Genomic DNA, 19,884 nt, shown 5'->3' on the forward strand with positions numbered 1-19,884 from the left:
GGGGGGGGGGGGGGGGGGATTTATTAGCTTACCAGAACCGCCGAGCAAGCCAAGCTTCTCGTCAAGGTACAGGTTAGAAATGCAGTCGACCATATCGGGGAACAAGCACGATGTAAAGTTGAGCTGAGCAGAGTCAATAAACCTTCTTGCTGCGGTAAGGTAATATCCCCGGACGTAGGCCGCCACCTCGATCTCGGTCTCAAAGGGATCTTTGCCGAGCTGGCGGATCTCTTTCTGCGTTTCCGTCTCTTCCTTTTGGCGCTGCTCGGGCGTCATCTGCTCCCAGATAGGAAGCGGGCGATCCTTGTCGTCGCCCTTGCGGAACGGCTTCATCCGATGGTAATGGCGGTTGCGCAGCAGGACCTTCCTCTCTGATTCCTGGTGGCGGGCGCACGTCTCGGCGTCGGCCGTGTACAGCTGGCGGGTCTCCATCCGATAGACGTGGCTGAGACGGTCGTTAACAATCCTGCCCTGCTCCTCTAGGAATGACTGAAGAATGCTCCACGACTTCTTGAAGATCTGTCGGTTCGTTAGGGTCTGTAGAGCTCTGTCTAGTGAGATCTTGACCTGACTTCTAAGCAGGTTCATGGTCTTTTCGAGGAAGATTCTCAGCGGCTCGACCCATGGATGCACTGCTTCCCTGCAGAGGACGACCTTGACTTCATCCGGCACGGTGTTGGGCATGCCGGGACGGCGGTGAGAGCGGATCAGATCTCGAAGCTGCGGAAGAGTCTTGGACTTGACGCCACCGGTGAATGGTCCTAGACCAGCAGGAGGGGGTCCAATACGATTCGCTCGCGGCGTGACCGGATTGCTGCCGAGGGTGAAGCTGCTAGCAACGTCCTCCACCTTCAATCCGTCCACGCCTCGTCTGCGCTTCGCCGCAGGGCTCTCAAAGTCTCCTTCAACCTGGCGTCGGTATTGGCGCTCAGTAGCAGGTGAGCTCATCATGCTGTAGACGCTTGCAGAGTCGTCGTCCGCAGTCAGGTCGATAGGACCATCCGAAGCGGCCCGGGTACCAGCATCCTTAACGATGTACTTAGGCTTCATTTGCAGCACTCGGTCTCGGAACTCGTCCGCGATCCTGGCCCACTGGGAGGTGAAGTCCTGACTCTGCATGGACGACTTGAGGTATGCTGTGAACTCCATCAAGCTTCGCTTGATCTCCAGTTCCGGGTTGTGAGGGAGCTCAGGCAGTCTGCCGAGGTCGGTTCGGACCGTCTCGAGACGGCTGAAGAGTTTTCTCTTCACGTCGGGCAAGCTGTGGCAGGACATTAGCTATGGGCCATTGAAACGAAAACAATCTGAGACTTACCTCTTTGCGAAGGCCTCGCTGAGCTTCTGCGACAAAAACGCCTTCAAGCGAGGCACACCACAACGGTCATCGTGAAGGGAGAAGGCTCGCGGCCAAGCCAGTCTGTCGTCATCACCCGGCCCGGGGGCACGGTTAAAGAACGCCTCCTCGGTCTTCTGCTCCAGCTCAAGGTCCATCTCTCTTCCGGGGCGGGACGTGACGAAGTAGCCCAAGCCGATCTGGTAGACCTTTCCGCCTAGCATATCGACCCACTTGGACTGGTCGCCATCAGACAAGAGATCGGCCTTTGTCATGATGCCCAGCGTTCGCTTCTGGGCCTTGGCGCGGCGGATGATCTTCAAGGTGGAGGAGTTCTCCGGGTCACCGTTCATAGGCACTGCCCACAGGATGATGGCCTTGGGGTGCGAGATGTACTCGCAACAGATGTCTTCGACATCGCCAGCTAAGTACTGGTCATTCGGATCAGGGGCTGTCTGGAAAATTCCAGGCAGGTCGTAGAGAGACAGGTCGGCGAGGTCAGGACCTCTGATCTCGAGCGCGACGGTGTTCGGGCTGAACTTGGCCTCGGTCTTCTGCTCGGCGATCTCGAGGTTCTTTCTCGCGCGGTCATCCACTTCACCTTGTCGGGGCACGAATTGCATGTGGTTGGCGCTGGGGTTGAGCACAGCAATCTGGGCCCAGCGCAGGACGTGCTCGATCATCGGCGTGTCACACTTATCTTGGATGGTCTTAAATTCTTTGACAACGCGATTTTGCCGTTTGAGCCATTTCTCCTTGCGGTTGTTGGCGCCCGCGGGGGCGCCGTCGTCATCACCGTCCGAGACATGCCCTTCGGCGGGCTGATAGTCGTAGTCCAGCTGCAGCGTGATGCTGCACGTCCAGGTCTCCTTGTGCGACATGCGGATGTGGATGGGGCATCGGGTGCAGGTGCCCTTGCCTCGGGGCAGACGTAAGCCGGCGATGGCTGACATGAGCGATGACTTGCCGGCGGACTGGTCGCCGACGAGAACCAGCTCCGGGAGGCTGATCTCGTGCTGGATGCCGAGCTGGTGGAGGTCGGACAGGGTGTCATTGCACTCCTTGACCTTGGCGGCGATGTCGTTCAGCACCAGGCCGTTGGACATGAAGCTCTCATCCAAGGCGCGGGGCTCGGGAGGCTGCGGGCGCTCTGGGTGCGGGCGCATCTGCATGAACTGCACCTCATTGTCCAAGTTGCTATCTCGGTCCTCAGCCTCATATCGGCGGTGATTGTAAGTTGAAATGCTAGCTATCATGGCAGTCAGCTACTCATCCATACAAGTATACGTTTCATCTGCAATGAGCGCAAAGTGAAAGGGCTTATCTTACGTGCGCCAGAGCGGGCAAAGGTAAGCTCGAGGGCGTTGTCTGTGGCGTCCGAGGCCATGATGGTTGAGTTGCCTCTTCTCGGACGAGTCCTCTGCTCAGGAGCTCCCACGGACACAGTCTTGCCATGTGAGGGAGGCGGAGATCCTCCCCTGAGGACCTCCTGCTTGATATGCCTCCCAGGCATTGTCGCAGTGCTGTCACTCACTGTCAGCGGCGTTGCATAAAAAATGCGTCTATTTGTAAATGGGGCGTCTCTAATGAGCTAGAAATAAAGGAAGGTATGGTGGGAAAAGATGAAATTCAGGACGGTGATGAGAGGGTGGTGGTGAAGATGGCGGGATGGCGGGATGGCGGGACTGCGTAACTGACTTACACGAGCTTGGTGGTGGGGAGAAGGAGCCTCCAATGCGCTGCTAGCTCGCCTTCCTGCTTTTGATTAGGTTTCCTTGTGATATTTACCCAGGTTAGGCTTAAGCAGATATCTACAGTAGCTCGGATGCTTTTCTGAGTTGGTTCCTGGGTGGTATACGAGAGCTCAGGACGGACGAAGTGAGCTGCTGGTAGGATTCAGGGGAAGCTACAGCCTCTCTCCAACGGGCTGACAGGTGAGTTGATACACAAGGCGGGAAGAGAGATGAAAAAGGAAAAACAGCTTGATATATTCAGATGTCGTGTCTTTCGGAAAGGGGAGAGATGGATGGAGTCGAGAAGAGACGAAAGGGGAGAGAAACCAGCCGCCGGTGGTGGTAGACCTCGAGATCCAGGGTCGAATCCAGGGGTTTGGGAGGTAACACTCGGGCCAGCCTCAGATCCTGTTATGGTCTGTTAAGAGTTGGCGGGGTGCTGCCGGCGACAAGCTAGCAGGAGATATTGGAAAGCTGAGAGGTTGACGAGAGAAGGCCGCTCTAGAAATGAGAGAGGCTGGGAGTGGGGGCGGGCTCGGGGCCGCTTCAGCTTCAGGCAGCACACACGCCTCACTAATAATGCGCCGGGCTGCTGCTGCACACTCCTGCACGCCTGTCCACCCAATTTTGTATGGTGCAGTGTGAATCTGTGTGAATGAAAGAAGCAATTGCAGTACAGTGCAGTAAGACAAGCACCCGTTTGGATACCAGCAAACGAGTCTGATCTTCCAAGGACAACTCTTAGATGTTACTCTTTCCTCTCTTGGCCTTCTCTCACTAAACTACGGTGAGACTCGCCTGACTTCCCAACTCAACTCCTCTGCCAGGGTCATAAACGTTAACGTTCATTCTTGAAGGGTAAAGTAAAGATACTCAATAATGAGAGTCGTAATACTTATCAAGCTTTTAAAAATTCTGTTTATTACTATGAGCCTATCAACTCTATAAAGGTAGTAACCTCTTGTTGAGGAGGTAGTAATACCCTCGCCGAACTAACAATTATTACCCTGGTGGCGGGGAACTTGCCCCGATTCCAACATCTACACGTTGAGATGTTGTAGCAGATGTCGAATATGTCGAGTTTCCGATCAGCTGGGATCTACTTGAAACAGCACATCATTTTTTAATTTAATTATAGAATACAACGTCCGAATAATGATCTCAATACGCACTGCCTATCTCTGTCTTCCCGATGTCTTGTTGACCGTGATGCAACCAACGCATTCGCTTGCTGTTTAAGCCAACAAGTCAAGTAGTTGGCTGCGAAAACACATAATCAAGGTTCTACCTTATCCCAAATAATTATCAGTACCTAGGTGCATGGCGGAAGAAGTCTAAGCCAATAAAGACTGCTTCTTCTCTTCGCACTCAAGAAACAACATCGTCGTGCATGTGAACTGAAGGGATAGGCTTTCTTTCTATGATAGAAAAAGATAGCCGATAGTCCCTTGCATTTATCTACTTCCCTGAAGGAAGGATGACACTGAATGGCTGCTGCAGCCACCCCCCTCCCCTCCCCCTCTGTGGACCCCTGCCAAACAGAACAAGCCATTCGCCAATGGACACCTCACACCGACGCATGCACACAGGGCAGTCACTGGGCAGTCACAGTAGTAGCACAGGACAGCAAATAACTTTACCACCGAGAAATACGAGAACAAACATATCTTTAACCCCATTCCTCCTCCTCTTTCGCGGTTCCTGTCCTGACTTGACGGTCCTGCACACCATCTACAGCGTCAGATCTCTCGACGCTGAGCAGCCCACGACTTGACCCTTGATTTCAGGTTCTCGCCAGCTTTCTCCGCCCTTCCTGGTCCGCCCTGGTCTGGTCGAGCCTCGAAGCGCCTCACCTCGTCTTCACCGACCTTCTTCCCGTTTTTCGCACCGAAACTCTACAACCTGCCCAGCATGTCACTACAGATCCCCCACCGCGATAAGCAGGCAAACGGTGCCCACGGCGCCACAAAGGCCGTCATTCTGGTGAGCTGAGCGGGGACGGCTCTGGGCTTGGGGTTGGGGCAATCCGACGAAGGCCTCGTCTCCTATTCGCATTGCACAACCATACTGACGCTGCTTTCCGTTCAGGTCGGTGGCCCTTCCCGTGGCACTCGATTCCGACCGCTGTCTCTCGACGTCCCCAAGGTTCGTATGCCCCTTTTCCATTTTATATAACATAAAAGTCGCAGCTCGGCGTCGGGGGCAGGCCTCAAGTTCTGTCTCCTCTTCCCGCCCCTGCCACATGCGTGCTCTCTATGTCCCTTGTGGCCCCTGGCTAACGACGTATTGTCTCACTCTCATCAGCCTCTCTTCGATGTCGCCGGACACCCCATCATCTGGCACTGCCTGACTGCCATCGACAAGGTGCCCTCCATCCACGAGGTCTGCATGATCGGCTACTACGACGAGTCCGTCTTCCGCGACTTCATCAAGGACGCCGCCACTCAGTTCCCCAACCTGTCCATCAAGTACCTGCGAGAGTATCAGGCTCTGGGTACCGCCGGCGGTCTCTACCACTTCCGCGATGCTATCCTCAAGGGCCGCCCCGAGCGCATCTTCGTCCTCAACTCCGACGTCTGCTGCTCTTTCCCCCTCAACGACATGCTGAAGCTCTTCAACGAGAAGGACGCCGAGGCCGTCATTCTCGGCACCCGCGTCAGCAACGACGCCGCCAGCAACTTTGGCTGCATCGTGAGCGACAGCCACACCCGCCGCGTGCTACACTACGTCGAGAAGCCGGAGAGCCACATCAGCAACCTCATCAACTGCGGTGTCTATCTCTTCAGCACCGAGGCCATCTTCCCCTCCATCAGGAGCGCCATCAAGCGACGGGCCGATCGCCCTGCCCGCCTCGTCAGCTACCCCAGCTCCGAGAACCTCGAGAACTCCTTCATACTAGACCACGACGACGAGGATGACGAGAGCAAGAATCAGATTATTCGTCTGGAGCAGGACATCCTCGGTGACATGGCCGATAACAAGCAATTCTTCGTCTACGAAACCAAGGACTTCTGGCGCCAGATCAAGACGGCCGGCTCAGCCGTCCCTGCCAACGCTCTCTACCTGCAGAAGGCCTGGCAGAGCGGCTCCAAGGAGCTTTCTGCCCCCTCAGCGAACATCATCGCCCCTGTCTTCATCCACCCCAGCGCCCACGTGGATCCCACAGCCAAGCTCGGCCCCAACGTGTCCATTGGTCCCCGCGCAACCGTCGGCGCTGGTGCCAGAGTCAAGGAGTCCATCGTGCTGGAAGATGCGGAGATCAAGCACGACGCCTGCGTGCTGTACTCCATCATTGGCTGGAACAGCCGTGTTGGCGCCTGGGCCCGTGTCGAGGGAACCCCTACCCCTGTCACTAGCCACACGACCAGCGTTGTGAAGAACGGCGTTAAAGTCCAGGCCATCACCATTCTCGGAAAGGAGTGCGGAGTTGGCGATGAGGTGCGAGTGCAAAACTGCGTCTGCTTACCCTACAAGGAACTAAGACGGGTAAGTGCTCTGTGGCGGCGATCGCTTTGCCTGTTTACTAACATTCCTAGGATGTTGCCAACGAGGTCATCATGTAAAGGTCGTTTCAGATGGATTTGTCGACACTATAGCATTTTTGCGAGGTCTTTGAAAAGCTTGTTTGCTCGGCTAGGCTCTGCGTGCGGATGTAGGTATCCAATATGGAGGATAATAATAACACACGCCCTGAGATCAACTCTTTTATCTCCTGACTTGATATCATCTACATGGAATGTCACACTGGATATAAAGAATTTTCTATAGCTTCTTATCCGCCACAGTTTACCCTCCACCATCACAGCTAACATCTCAGGTCACTGATCTGACATCCTTGACCTCTCTTGTCCGCTCCGAAGCCGGCTCGTCGCCGGTGTTTACCGTTCCAACTTTCTCGACCATGAGTATGTGCGCATCCTTAGCTACGGGCCTATGCCTAACGCCCTTCGGCACAACAAACACATCCCCAATTGACATGACAACCGAATCTCGGTCTTCGATCTCGAGCGTCAACTCCCCTCCCAGCAGGTAGAACAGCTCGTCAGAGTTGGGGTGTGCGTGCCAGATGAATTCGCCGTCGACCTTGGCGATCTTAACGTGCTGGTCATTGACGGATGCGACAAGGTGAGGCTGCCAGGTCTCGGTAAAGGAGTCGAATGTCTGGGGAATTGACACGGTACTGCTCATACTGCTATTCGTGCACTTCTCGATTGGAGAGTCTTTACGAAAGCACACAGCGGTCTCCGATGTGATCACTTGCTCCTATGCCAGTAGACTCCAAGTAGGGCGTTCAGATTAACATGTAGCTATAAATCATGAGCTTTGTTTGAATGCAAATGACCAAAAACAGTCTTGTTCAGTTAAGAAGCCGTGTCATCCGAAGGGCGCATCTCTTGGGTCGTGGGGGCTATTCTTCTGTGAGGTTGTGCGCCATTGAGCACAAGACTAGTGAATTGGGGGATCCATAGAGTCTCTGCAAATTATTATCGGAGCAGAAGTTTTCACACGTTCAGCATCGTTGAGACACTAGCGGCAGAAGAATTACTTAAATTGTGCGTTTTGGTTGCTTGTGTCACAAAATATGGACAAATGTGCCTCAACTTGTCAAGCATAAGTAGTCAAAGTCTCTTATATGCATGTCACCTTGCTGCGATGATGCTGTTCAATCAGGACGGAAGAAAAGCATATCAAGTTATGCATCAGTCTCTCAACTACATTATCCAAGAGACCGCTAGGCTCATATGTTCTAGCATTTGTATGAAGGTAGTCTGAAGAGCTACTTTAAATATGGCCTCAGGGTTTTGACATCCCGAACAACTCGATATAGGCATGAGTCTCACCTTGTGTTTCCACAATAACTACCGAAAATGCTGCAAAAGACTGTTTCATGGTTTAAGACGTGTGAAGGCGGAGTCTAAAAGAAGTGGCCGCATTGATTGATGGTGGGGTTGACTTGTATAGCCAGAATGAGACGCCGCGGGAAGAGCAAGTAAGGTAGAAGTATAGCACAGATGAAAGAATGGCCCGCCATCAACGCTTCTATTTAGACCTCACCTACCTGATTATCCGATAAAAGGCTACCAAACACCGATCTAACTATCCATGCCCATTCCCGGAAGTTCAGTCAGCCCTGTGACATTGTCAGTTCAAGCCAAATGTGTGCCATTTTTACAGACGATCGGGGGTTGGCTTACATCCGTCGATATTTTCCTTGTATAGTTGCGACTTGGTGCATTTCATCGCCTCATCTGATGTCTGAGTCTTTAGTTGGCCACAGACGGCTCCCGTGCAGCGGGCATCCAAGGCTCGCTGGAGAGAATCTCCTTTCCAACCAAACACGTAGTCCCCGTGCTGTGAATACCCGGTTCTACACCTTGGTGTTAGACTCATGATCGGCTTATGTCCGTTACCATAGAGAGACTCACTGGTCGCCAGTGCTCCAAACGAACGGCTGTGAGCCATCGAGTGGCCATAAATCCTTATCGTTGAAGAGTCGGGTCTGGGATACTTCGGATTAGCAAGCGAAAGTTTTACCTTTCAATCCAAGTCCAGCCCCCGTAGCATCTCATCGGATTTCTCTCAAGGCAATTACATATTTAAGGTGAAATTTGGAAGCGTAGTTTATTGTACTTACATCCCACATGACTTCGTACATCACTTGAGGGAGTTTCACAGGATGACTGTCTGGGCAGCTACCGCCATTATCGAAATTTCCTGAGCTAGGATATGCGACGTGGCTCTCATGGTCTGGGCTGTCCAAATTTTTGCCATCCCAGCATGTAGGGAAAGTGATGACGGTTCGTATTCCGCCCTCGCAGAAGCCCTTCGGTAGGGCTTGGGTGTCCGGGGGTGAGCATTCGATATTGCTAGCGTCTCCTGTCTTTGGCATACAGCGGTGGCATACCTTGGGGTCTTTACTCGTTGATCGCAGCAGCGCGTCCCCAACAAGCATACGGAAACCGGGCTTGAAGGCAGTGACCTTTGTCTTTCCGTCATATGGAGGAATATAATATACTGTGATGCCACCAATTGCGCGAAGTCCTTCGCTCACAAACTGGGGCACACGCTTGTAAGTCCCATTGCGGGCTCGGAAATAGAGAACCGCGGTCCAATAGTTGGAAAAGTCTTCTGAGAAAGTGCAGCTAGTACATGTGGACTCGGTTGGGAGATCGTGCGTCGTTGGGTCCATGGAAGCGTTGAAAGAGTTACCTCCGACAATCTGGTGGACATGTGTCGACGGTACTTGGCCAGGATTGACCAAAGGATCTATTCGGTCGATGACAAGTTGGGAGCAGCTGAATCTCATCATCTGGAAGTTCTGGCCGAAACCATGTTGCACGAATAGTGCTACGACAAGCGGCTTCCACTGCATCTTAGATGAGATGGTTAGTGTCTTTTGTGGGAGTTACAAGCTTTCCTAGACGACAGAAACGAATGATTAGTAGAATACAATGAGCGAAATCCCTTAAATATCCGACTTTAACACAACGAGCTATGGTTGAGGTTCTGATATATGCCGTTAAGCGCTGATCTCGATACTTTAGCCTCAAATTACCTCTATATTGGCCCTGGCGAGGAATGTGTGGGTGGGTGGGGACGGCATTTCCCCGGCCTGCCAATGATCGGGTTCATTTATATCTTCTTGCTTCAATGAAAAGAGTTCTGTCTCAGTGATGGTGGTTGAAATCGGTTGCGATATCGAATGCGGTTGACCCAAGCCCTTCCACCAATCCCTGTGCCCATAGGCTGTAAATAAGAGATGAAACTTGTCGAACATATATCGCTCGCTTCTCAATTTGGTGAAGACGCCGCCTCCCTATCGGGTGCTGTGCCGATGAGAGGGATAAAACAACAAGTATACGTACCCCGGGGCTTTTGAGAGAAGAAATCGTTGGCTCAGTTTACATAATTTCTGATTTGGTGCATTTTCCGCAATAGATGGCGATGTTTCTAGCCGCAGCACAATATTTGCTAAGAATAAAATAAAAACAATATCTAACAATGCTCATTACAAATTTTGTCATTCTGTAGCCATACGCTAGAGTCACTGATTTGACAGGAAGATGTAGGTCCGTGATTTGATAGTTGGACTTGTCAACTAGCTCCAGGACTGCGTTGAAAATTTCGAGGAAATAAGTGGCACAAAGAGTTATATTCATAGGGAGACTTCCCTAGGAAGCTTCTAGAGCAAAGCTTGAGGCTGGCAGTGTGATGAATATCAATCACCAGGTCTTGCTAGGTCTTGTTTGCTGTGATGGGACATTGTAAGAAGCTCATGGTGAGTTGAGGCACGACGACAAACGAGGCAATTTTCTGAGACTTGCTGCAAATTCAAGCGCTAACGTTTCTCCTAATCTTGTCACAAGTTCCTATGAATTCATGTCTTTGAATGACCCTTTAAAGCCTGCGGCAGGCACAATATTCCCCAGCCTTCAAGCCTCTAGTTCGAGGACTTGATCCAAAGCCATGCTTTTTTTCTATCAGATCTATCAATCCATCCTGCTTTTACAATGAACACCATCTGGATTTATCACTATAGTTGCAATCTCTCTCCCACTGATTACTACGATTGTCCAAGTGAGAAATTGGGTAGTTGGACTTATTTGACCGATTGCTTTTGGGGTTATCCATATCCACTATTTACTACTATGTAAATGCCCCTCTCCCATATTATGTTCTCCAACCTCAGGCCAAATGACCAAGCTGACTCCTGTGAAGACCAAGAGGAAGTGGGGGAGAGAGCATTCCTTCTACCGACTCAGAACTGGCTCGGTAGGGCAGCTCTATCAACAGGCAAGTCCAGTGCGGGGAACCTCATCCAAACACCTAAAAGTGTAGCTAAATTTCTCCATCTGAAAACTCCGTCTCACATCACCACTACAACTTCGTCATCACCGCTACAGGATAGTCATCATCATGATGAGCGATTCTCCATTCTTTCGTCTCCCTGCGGAGATCCGGGAGAGGATTTTAAGATATGCCCTTACTCCCGACGATACTGATTTTTTGATGACGGGGACCGCTCAATTCCCTGAGATTCTCTTCCGAACGTACGAAAAGCCGCTGCCGGCGGCGATGAGCACCTGTAAGAAGATGTACAGGGAAATGAGCCCTTGGGCGCTTACCGAGATTATCATTCGTGAATCAATTGAGGGCTCCAGCATACGCACTGGCATCAGATGTCACGGTAATTTGCGATACGAACGTCTGCGCCACGTTTCAATGGTTATCGCCATTGAAAATTCCAACTTTATCTCCCCGTCCTGGAGCCCCTTTCTACTCGGCCTCCTCAAACACAGCACCAACGTCGATAGCCTGGATATTGAATTCTATAAGAATGACTTTCAGAAGGAAGTGGAGAGTGAACTATCAGCTGCGGAAGAGCGTCGTCACAATGGTGAGGAAAGAGACCGAGACCTATTTATTCTGAAGTATTACGCACAACCCGAGTGGTTGGAGGAGATAGCTCGGCAGCCTAGCCTGAGACGTGTCAGCTTTGAGGGGAATGTGCCTAGAATTTGGCTAGAGCGTCTGCGCCGGGAATCTCGAGGTCGTATACAAGTATTCAGCGATGGAATTCGGTTCAGAGAGAAGGAACAGGAGTGGGAAATGAATGCAAACAACGGGCAACAACACAAAAAACAACGCAACATATTCGCAGGAACAGAAAACCGGCCCGTAAGTACTGCTAACCAAAGCCCACAATTTCAGGTCGTATACGTGCCTGCGTCCAGATACGATTAAATAGTCACTTGGCCAACTGTTCTAGAGAATCCGAGAGCCACCTGTCCTCATATAGCTCACACAAAGAATACTCGACTGTATAATATTGAAGCACATAGACAAAATGGTTGAGAACGTATGATCGTGTCCCTACCAAAAGTTGAGTCCTTGAATTCAATATATGCGCAAGCTGATTTGCAATGACTGGCATGAATGTCCCGGTGGCAGCATAATTATGTGTCAGTAGATGCTCAAAGAACTTGACGGAGTCCTCTCGTGATATTATTTCTAAATATCATGTAACGAAGTACATGATTTGTCATTCTCCTTGCTGTGATGACTCCGCTGGTATATAAACACCGACTAGAGTAAGGGCATCCCACAGTCTGGATATTTCACTCTCACTTCGGTATCGGTGTCTTCGAAATTCTTTGTTCTATTGACCAGAAACATCTCCTCACAATGCAAGGTATGGTGATATGGTGCCACGTAGCCATCAATAGCGGCTTGTCCCAAGGGGCTTAGAAGCGCTCTATGCATTTTTTTCCACATTGCCGTGCAATGCCTCCAGTGATACTCCCAATTCACAAACACAGGATTGTACTCTCCGGTAATCACTTGTGCGCGCGTGAGAGGACCTGTCCTATTGGGCCCTTGAAACCACTCCAAGTGGTTGGTCTCCTCAAAATCAGCTACCAATTCTGGATCCCAGCATTGGTCTGGGAGCCACATAAACGAGACGATGTCAAAGTGGCAGCCTCGAGCGCGGGCTTCGGCTGCTGTGCCGCCACATGGTTTTATGAGAACTTTACTTCGTGGTATATCGTCTCTGATCAAGTAATTTTGTAGGAGTGCGGTAATTAAACTGCCGCTGAGCAGACAGAGCAGTGCAATAGTGAGTATTCCGAGACAAGAGGTGAGAAAACCTCGGCTGCGTGTCTTATCCCGTGGCTGACTGATATGGCCAGAGACGAGGCCCTTGTCTTCAGCATCTTCGTTCACATGGGAGTCATTTTGATGATAATGCAAGTCGTCGTTTTGCAGAGCAGCATATTTATCTTCGGCAACCTCGGAGCGCTGACATTGCGATGTAAAGAAGTCAGCAGCCCGCGCTATGGTGTTGCCCTCCATCTTAGCATCAGGGAGGAGCTTTCGAAGTCAACGCCACACCGCATTAGCTCTCTCCTGGCATGCAGAAAGCAGTCGATGAAGTCGTCTTGGAATAGATGTTCCTGAAAAGCAAGTGGTTGAGAAAACTTCTTGACGTTAAACGGTAAGATTAGGTGGCGGATCCTTCTGCATTCACGAATGCTTGGCTGCTCACGACCTGCCCAATTGGTATTCGCGGCTGCACGACAACCATAGTCTCGCCATATCCATTGGCTGGGGACGTCAACATACCAGTCTGAATAAATGCAACCGCTTAACGCAAACTGCGAATCTTGGGTTCAAGGTTGTGACATCCAAGTTTGGTTTGGAACAATGCTGTACATAGTCGAACGACAACAGAAAATACTATGACCTTGCAATATAAGTAATGATATTACAGCAAGGGATTCCATATTCCAAGAAAGAATGAACTCCAGAAAGACAGCAGTGTCTGATATCTCGATCGATTGATCGAGCACGGCAAGACGAAAAAGCACCCATGGGTGTCCATCATGACAGATTCAGGTCTCGTCTTCTGTCTATGCAAGCAAATGTTAATGGTACAAACATGATCAGAACAGCTTTTGTAGAGAATTTTAGTTTGCCAAATGTTCATCTAAGCGGGCTTCACGAAACCTTCAGCCCCATCTACCACCTGCTAAAGACAAAACCATCCGAAGAGACCTGAGTACTTGGAAACGTTGCACAGACTGAACTTCTCGAATTGCCAGTTAAGAGTATTTCCCGACCTCCACATCGCAACCTGATTCACGTCTTATTTTATTTATCCACAACGGATGTACCGGTCTGGTCGTATCAAGTCGAATCGAGCGTACGGCTTTCATTCGGGGAAGGTTACCACATTGCGATGGCTTACCGTAGCTTTGGGGGGCTAGTATGTCGGTAGCGGCAAGATCTTCATATTCTGGTGGTGGTTGTTCTTGAGGACATCGGCCGGAGTGATGGGATGGGATATGAAAGGTCAATTGCTTGAGCCTCAGTCTCCCAGGGCCTCCTTGAAGCAGCCTATAGTCGCTCGACGCAATCCATATGAGGAAGCTATGTGTATGAAAATGCTGCCAAATGACGTCGAGGGATCTAACCTTGACCATAAGGGAATGTATACGGGTAATATGACCCTTACGGAAGAAGTCCCACTGGCGGCCGACGAGCTCATCGCACCAGTAAAAGCAATTTTCTCGGTAAAAGACTGGCCTAACCTCAGATTTCATTTGTTTACAGACAAGCTGTAGATTCTCGAAGTCACTAACTGCTTGCCTTTTCGGGATCTTGATTGGAATATCCTTGACGAGATAATGACGGTATATCAATCTTCGGATCTCTCCAGGTAACGATAGGAGTCGAAAAGGCTCAACAGCTTCCTCTGCGGTGAAAGCTCGCGTTCCTGATGGCCATATTCCGTGGGGTACAAGTCCCCTGGACTTGGCATTGCCTTTTCTCTTGGTAGTCTTGCGACTTCTTGGTGGAGCCATCGTGATATACAAGGCATAGGGATGTCGACGCGAGAAGTTATGCAATCAGAATCACAGAAATGAAGAAGAGAGGAAGACAGTCAGAGTCAGCTAGATATGGTAACGTTGTCTAGTTATGAGGGAGGCAGGTGAAAGCCTTGAAGAGAGTGCCTGTGGGGGGCAACCAACAGAAATGCCAGCGCGGTTCGGTCTGTAGCCTACCAACTAAAGCTAAACTTTCTATACAATACCATAACCATGGAACTCGAACATACAAGCGCAATTGTGGTGCAGCAGACTTAGGGTAGTTGGGCCTCTTGGATTTTGTAGCGGCTCTTGTAGCCGGGGATTATGTTATCTCTTAACGCAGCGGAGGTTAACCAACAGGGGATGGATCCAGGATCTACATTGTCTCGGACGAAGTCTAGCTCATGGCTCCCAGCGATATAATTAAGCCTTTGTATTCTGATATTTCATACTCAGCCACACCTAATAATGCCTTTTGAGCTCGAAGTAGGCTGTCATTGCCAGATATCAAAGACAATTGCCATCACATTGCAAGCCTGGAGAGTAGCGTTGGTGGGGAAGCAATTGACTAAGTATTAAAACCTTCCTGAGTAGGTAGATGGTTAAGAAGTATGCTGCTGCGGGCCAGGCCGCTAATCGCCTGCCATCAAGGACAAAAGGGTATTAATCTACTTCTACAGCACGTAATCTGCCCGCTTTACCTAACATAATACGCCAACGAAGCCTGCAGCTACCGACCAGTGAACATGAACCCTGCATACGCGATCGTCTGTGGTGAAGCCACACGCCAGCGGGTGCACTGCCCATCAGTGGCTCCAAACGCAGGCCCCGAGCCCGGCGCTTCAGCATCTCCGACTGGCTTCAGTCGCTGGTGAAGAGGGCTCCCATCAACAATGTCCTTCTCTTTGACATAGCCCTTGCACGGGCTCCTCTCGATGATTCTGCCTCTCTCTTGCTCTTCAGGTTAGTCTAGATGGTCTGATGTTGGACCCTGGCCCGACTTGAGAAGCCTGGCGAGATACAACGAGCCGGACGGTCCCTGACAGCCTCACCATCCGCCTCGAGCAGCTCGGCTGCTTTACAGCATGGCCACCAGTGGTAGCAGTTCCTCGAACTCCAACAATGGAAGTAACGGCGGCTTGGAGAGTGAGACTATCGTGGCTATCGTAGCCGTGAGTTCGCAAGCTGCTGTCCCCAATACTGCGCCCATAGAAGCTAATTCGAGCCTCCATGCCTCCATAGTTGGTCATCTCTATCATTGCCTTCGCTTTGACGAGTCTGCAAGTTGCGCAACAGTACTATGCCTCCGCTGCAGGATATTCGAATTGCGACGAAAAGGTCATGGGCCGTTGGAGCCTGTCAAAGCGTCGCAAGTTTCGTTTTGACGAGCTACGATTTGAGGTTCAATTCGAGGCACCGGTCATCTTCGTCTGCCCCCCGAGTAACAGCCGCGGCCCCGTCGCCAATAAGCCGATTTGGTACATCGACGGCACCGAGCAAAGCCTCAAGCTCACTCGCATCGAACTCGACTCCCAGGACGCTGGCAAGGCAAAGCAACTGACGGCCGGGCAGCGGCAGAGACAGGAGAAGGACAGCATACACACAGCCGACAATGACCGCGCTACGTGGGTCACGATGCTCACGGAGCTACAGCGGATGGAGGATGATTCACGAGTGTGGCAGAATGAGCAGTACAAGAGGAAGCCAGAACACCCGCAGGTTGAGTTCAGGAACCACACTCTGGCAGTGGCAGTTCAGAGCAAGCCTCGAAGCTGGGACACCATGCCCTCGAACGTGAAGAAGCCATATGCCACGACAACAATGTGCCATATGATTGAGATGGCGGCCATATTGGGATTGCATTGGAAAGAGTTTGACCGGTCAAGAGACAAATACAGGGCAGAGGGAAATGGCTGCGTACTGACGGGCACTCATGTTTCCGATTTGGGCATCATGTTTACTTTTCAGATTGCAGGGAAGAGAAAGTTCACGGACAATCGGCTGATCCCCGTCGACGAGGCCAAAGAACTTTGCTTCGGATATGTTCCCACCATCTTTCGGAGCTCTAGTGATCCTCGGCGACTTGACCCGTTCGAAGAGCCCAAGGATATCGAAGTTATGCAGTTCAGCAGCAGGGCCGAGATTGCTGAAACTGTCACTTTGCTTGGATGCAACAAGAACACGTCAAATTATTTCCTGAACGATGGCAAGAAACATAGCCATCTCTTTCCAAGTAGGTGCCCTCTCGGCCTTGGCTGGTATCTAAAAGGCTTGTTTGACCGCTGTTGTCTAACTACGTGCAGTCGCCTTCGAAATAATCGGCATGTTGGGAAAATCGCTCCACATCAAGAACAGTTGTTTCCGCATGCTACCTAATCCTACCATATATCACTGGGACAAGAAATTCTTCTCCCTGCGCAAGCTCTTGCATGAATTCCGGAAGAACGTGGGCAACAGCGATCTCACATTACCAACGGATCGAGTTGCAGCAATTGAGGTTTTAGCTGAAAGGGTTGAGGATTCATGCAAAGTAGCAGGCGGTCATGAATATCCACTAGCCTTGACTGATGCTCTTCATGACTCTATTGACAAGTGCGACGAGTTTCTACGCGGAGATTCTCGGTCGACTGTCTTGCTCGTTATACGGCACCACCTACAAGAAGTCCTGGCTATGCTGAACGAGGAGAAAGTAGCGGATGCCGATGGCGATGGCTCAGACGACGATGTCGAGCCACCGAAATTTGAGGACCTAAATGCTGCCAGTCCTGAAGAAAGACAGAAGAAGTTCATGGAAATCTACTTTGTTCTGGTTTTGGACCGCGTCAAAACGAAGGTCCAGCGGGCAACTCTGAGGAAGAGTAGGACTACGGCGGGGACGGACTATAGCAATGCAACGCTCTATGTGCCGTATTCAGGAACACTGCGACCCGAGACACCTATATCTGGATCTGTGACTCCTTCGCCGTCTCCATCACCTGAACCGCTTGGGCGAGATGAGAAGGTGGATGTCAACGGCACCCCCAACCCTGATGCTAGCATCATACGCTCGACGCTGCTACGAAAGCATGACAGCGGGTTCATGGAGGGACGAGCTAGCGACATTTGGTGTACTCTGCAATTCCGTATGCTATGCTGGCTGTTGCTGCACGACTTCCACAAGAGAGATGTGCAGAATGTGAACAAGAGCGAATTGCTAGGCAGTCGGCTGCCGGTTTATATTGCCTGACTGCATTCATCCATCAGGGCAGACACTTTGCATTATATATCTGGGTCGAGTGAGCCCGACGGAATGTTGAGATTGGTGCTGATGCATGGGGAATCTCATATGGCGAGCTTGTCGTACATTTCTTTACAGCATGATACCAAGGCTAGGACTGTCGGCGTTCTTGGATTTTGTAGAATACCAAAAAGGCATATTACTTTACACCAACTTCTTGGACAGCCTGTTATAATATAAGATGCGCTGGTTTGATAGCAGAGGTCTTGGCTTTGTGGGCTAATATAGGCCCCGTCAGATGATATCCCAGAATACCTAGTATCACAACATAGCTACAATAGAACGCATGAATGAGCTGCGCATTTTTCTTGTAGCCGTTGGAGAAGCAAGCCGCAGGGCTAGACTATCGAAAGTACTGTCGATGATAACCTGCTTGGCTTCGAACGAGAAAGCAGTATTTACGAAAGGGGAAAGCCAATCAAGGTGCAGGTCTGCTGAGTGATTTGCCACAGCTGTCGCGTCCCTTGCCATATAAATGCATCACATAAACTGTTTGGACAATGCATCGGCACCTGGCATGCTCTCATGGATAATGCATCAAATGGTGTGTTCCCGGGAAGATCAATGACTGCTCTTCATGATTGCTCTGATTTCAACAGTGGCGATCATTGCACCAAAGATCTACTGGTGAATGCATTACGGGAGCGACAAATGATGTGTGACACTCTGTGGAAGCAGATGAAGAGAATGCAGTAGTCTGAATTGACTTTCCTCGCCTCGCCGTTTTGTATGGCTGCCCAAGTACCACTTGTCAAGCTATTGGCCGGCCAGGTAGCACAGCATCAGAGGTTGCGAGGACAAGAATTCGCCTCACCTTGTGCCTGCCTGGGTCTAGACACAGCGGCCCTTGGAAGCAAGTTAACCCTTCTACTTGGAAATAGCAAAGCAAGTTCGGTAGAAGCGGCAGTATACCTAGGTAGAGCTGTATCTGATGAAGGAGATTGACTAGGCTACTCTATGCCCCGTGACCTAAGGACGGGCTCACTCTGCTCTCAATTGTCCTTGTAAAACTGATCAGTCTATCTCCAGCCATTCGTGGCTTGCATGGCCTAAAAGGCGATCGATGCGGTGAGAGGGCACTTTACTCGGCCTGGCAATGTATGGCGGGGCGGCGGGACGCTGTGCTGGCATGGTCTGCAATGGCGCCCAAGCGTGCCAAGGTAACTCGGGTGATTAGGTTAAGGTAGGGAGGGTCGTGTATTAGTTACCTGGGTAGATCCAGACTCGATGGTCTGTCTGGCAAGCAAATTGTCAGGTAGCAGAACAGAACAGGGAATAAGCCGTCACCGTTGAAGCAGCCAATCAAGCATCATGAGGCGAGCTGGGAGTTGTCACTGGTGGGCTGGTTTCAAAACTACGGGCTGTTAGAGAACCCAGTGAGCGCAGAGGTTCCCTCAATTGCCGCTGGCTTTTCTTTCCTTTGACTCTTAATTTGTCCATCACCTTATGGGAACATCTTATTGAGCACGCCCCCAGGCGGGTTTCAAGGCTCAAGCGGCTTTATAGGCGCAGTCCTCCTCTACCACCTGCATCTTGCACTTTGAAAGTTGGGGAACTGAAGAAGCTCCGTTCCTTGACCGCTTGAGGCAGCTTGAGCTTTCGGAGCAGATGTTCCACAAGTGCTCTGCTAGAGGATCTGCTTTCACTCTCTTTGAACAACTCCAGCTTCCGTGTGGAGGCTCGACTTTGATCCAGTATGCCTTTCACAGAGACAGTGACGATTATCAATAACTCGGGCAAAATCATTAGCACTGTAAGTTGTGTAACCCTTCCGCTCGAGCAGGCTGGAAGTGTCTCTGTGCTCTACTACAGAGACCCCGCTGCGGAGACTTTCACGACAGCCGCCAGTCCTTGGCACGAAGTAATTCTAACGGCAGACTTGAACCAGGGCAAACACCTTGTCAGTATCTTCAAGGATGCAAAGGCCGCCTACCAGGAGAAGAAAGCATCACTAAGGTCAGATCGCGGGCTACCACCAGGCCCTGGAAGCCTTCGCAAAGCCAACACATTCGATGTCAGTCCTCGCGGGCCGCCCACGCAGTACGATGACGAGTACGACGAGCATGGCTACGATTACGCCGAGCTGGATGCATACCATCACCGGCAGTACATAGAGGACCACGGACGGAGAAGATCGGTGGATGATGCTCGCTCCCACACATCGAGCCG

At 51.0% G+C, this 19,884-nt stretch overlaps 5 protein-coding genes across 5 annotated transcripts; 2 read left to right on the plus strand and 3 right to left on the minus strand.

The window, feature by feature from the left end:
- Positions 1-23: 23 nt before the first annotated feature.
- On the minus strand, positions 24-2,720 carry UCRPA7_7263 (putative dynamin family protein; the record flags this gene model as incomplete). The annotated part of the gene is made up of 4 exons (XM_007919795.1): positions 24-57; positions 110-1,261; positions 1,316-2,582; positions 2,663-2,720. The coding sequence occupies 4 exons, from the start codon at positions 2,718-2,720 to the stop codon at positions 24-26; spliced, it is 2,511 nt and encodes an 836-aa protein (XP_007917986.1).
- A 2,257-nt stretch (positions 2,721-4,977) lies between these two features.
- On the plus strand, positions 4,978-6,629 carry UCRPA7_7264 (putative mannose-1-phosphate guanyltransferase protein; the record flags this gene model as incomplete). Its single annotated transcript, XM_007919796.1, has 4 exons — positions 4,978-5,049; positions 5,155-5,211; positions 5,371-6,552; positions 6,603-6,629. The coding sequence occupies 4 exons, from the start codon at positions 4,978-4,980 to the stop codon at positions 6,627-6,629; spliced, it is 1,338 nt and encodes a 445-aa protein (XP_007917987.1).
- A 250-nt stretch (positions 6,630-6,879) lies between these two features.
- On the minus strand, positions 6,880-7,254 carry UCRPA7_7265 (putative cupin 2 conserved barrel domain protein; the record flags this gene model as incomplete). The annotated part of the gene is made up of 1 exon (XM_007919797.1): positions 6,880-7,254. The coding sequence occupies one exon, from the start codon at positions 7,252-7,254 to the stop codon at positions 6,880-6,882; it is 375 nt and encodes a 124-aa protein (XP_007917988.1).
- Positions 7,255-8,159: 905 nt separating this feature from the next.
- On the minus strand, positions 8,160-8,722 carry UCRPA7_7266 (hypothetical protein; the record flags this gene model as incomplete). Its single annotated transcript, XM_007919798.1, has 4 exons — positions 8,160-8,197; positions 8,262-8,434; positions 8,493-8,566; positions 8,702-8,722. 4 exons carry the CDS (start codon positions 8,720-8,722, stop codon positions 8,160-8,162), a joined length of 306 nt encoding a protein of 101 aa, XP_007917989.1.
- A 7,057-nt stretch (positions 8,723-15,779) lies between these two features.
- On the plus strand, positions 15,780-17,664 carry UCRPA7_7267 (putative modin protein; the record flags this gene model as incomplete). The annotated part of the gene is made up of 2 exons (XM_007919799.1): positions 15,780-16,671; positions 16,742-17,664. The coding sequence occupies 2 exons, from the start codon at positions 15,780-15,782 to the stop codon at positions 17,662-17,664; spliced, it is 1,815 nt and encodes a 604-aa protein (XP_007917990.1).
- Between the last annotated feature and the right edge of the window lie 2,220 nt (positions 17,665-19,884).

This window comes from Phaeoacremonium minimum (assembly GCF_000392275.1).
Source record: "Phaeoacremonium minimum UCRPA7 unplaced genomic scaffold PA7_03_scaffold_509, whole genome shotgun sequence".
Classification (NCBI taxonomy): domain Eukaryota; kingdom Fungi; phylum Ascomycota; class Sordariomycetes; order Togniniales; family Togniniaceae; genus Phaeoacremonium; species Phaeoacremonium minimum.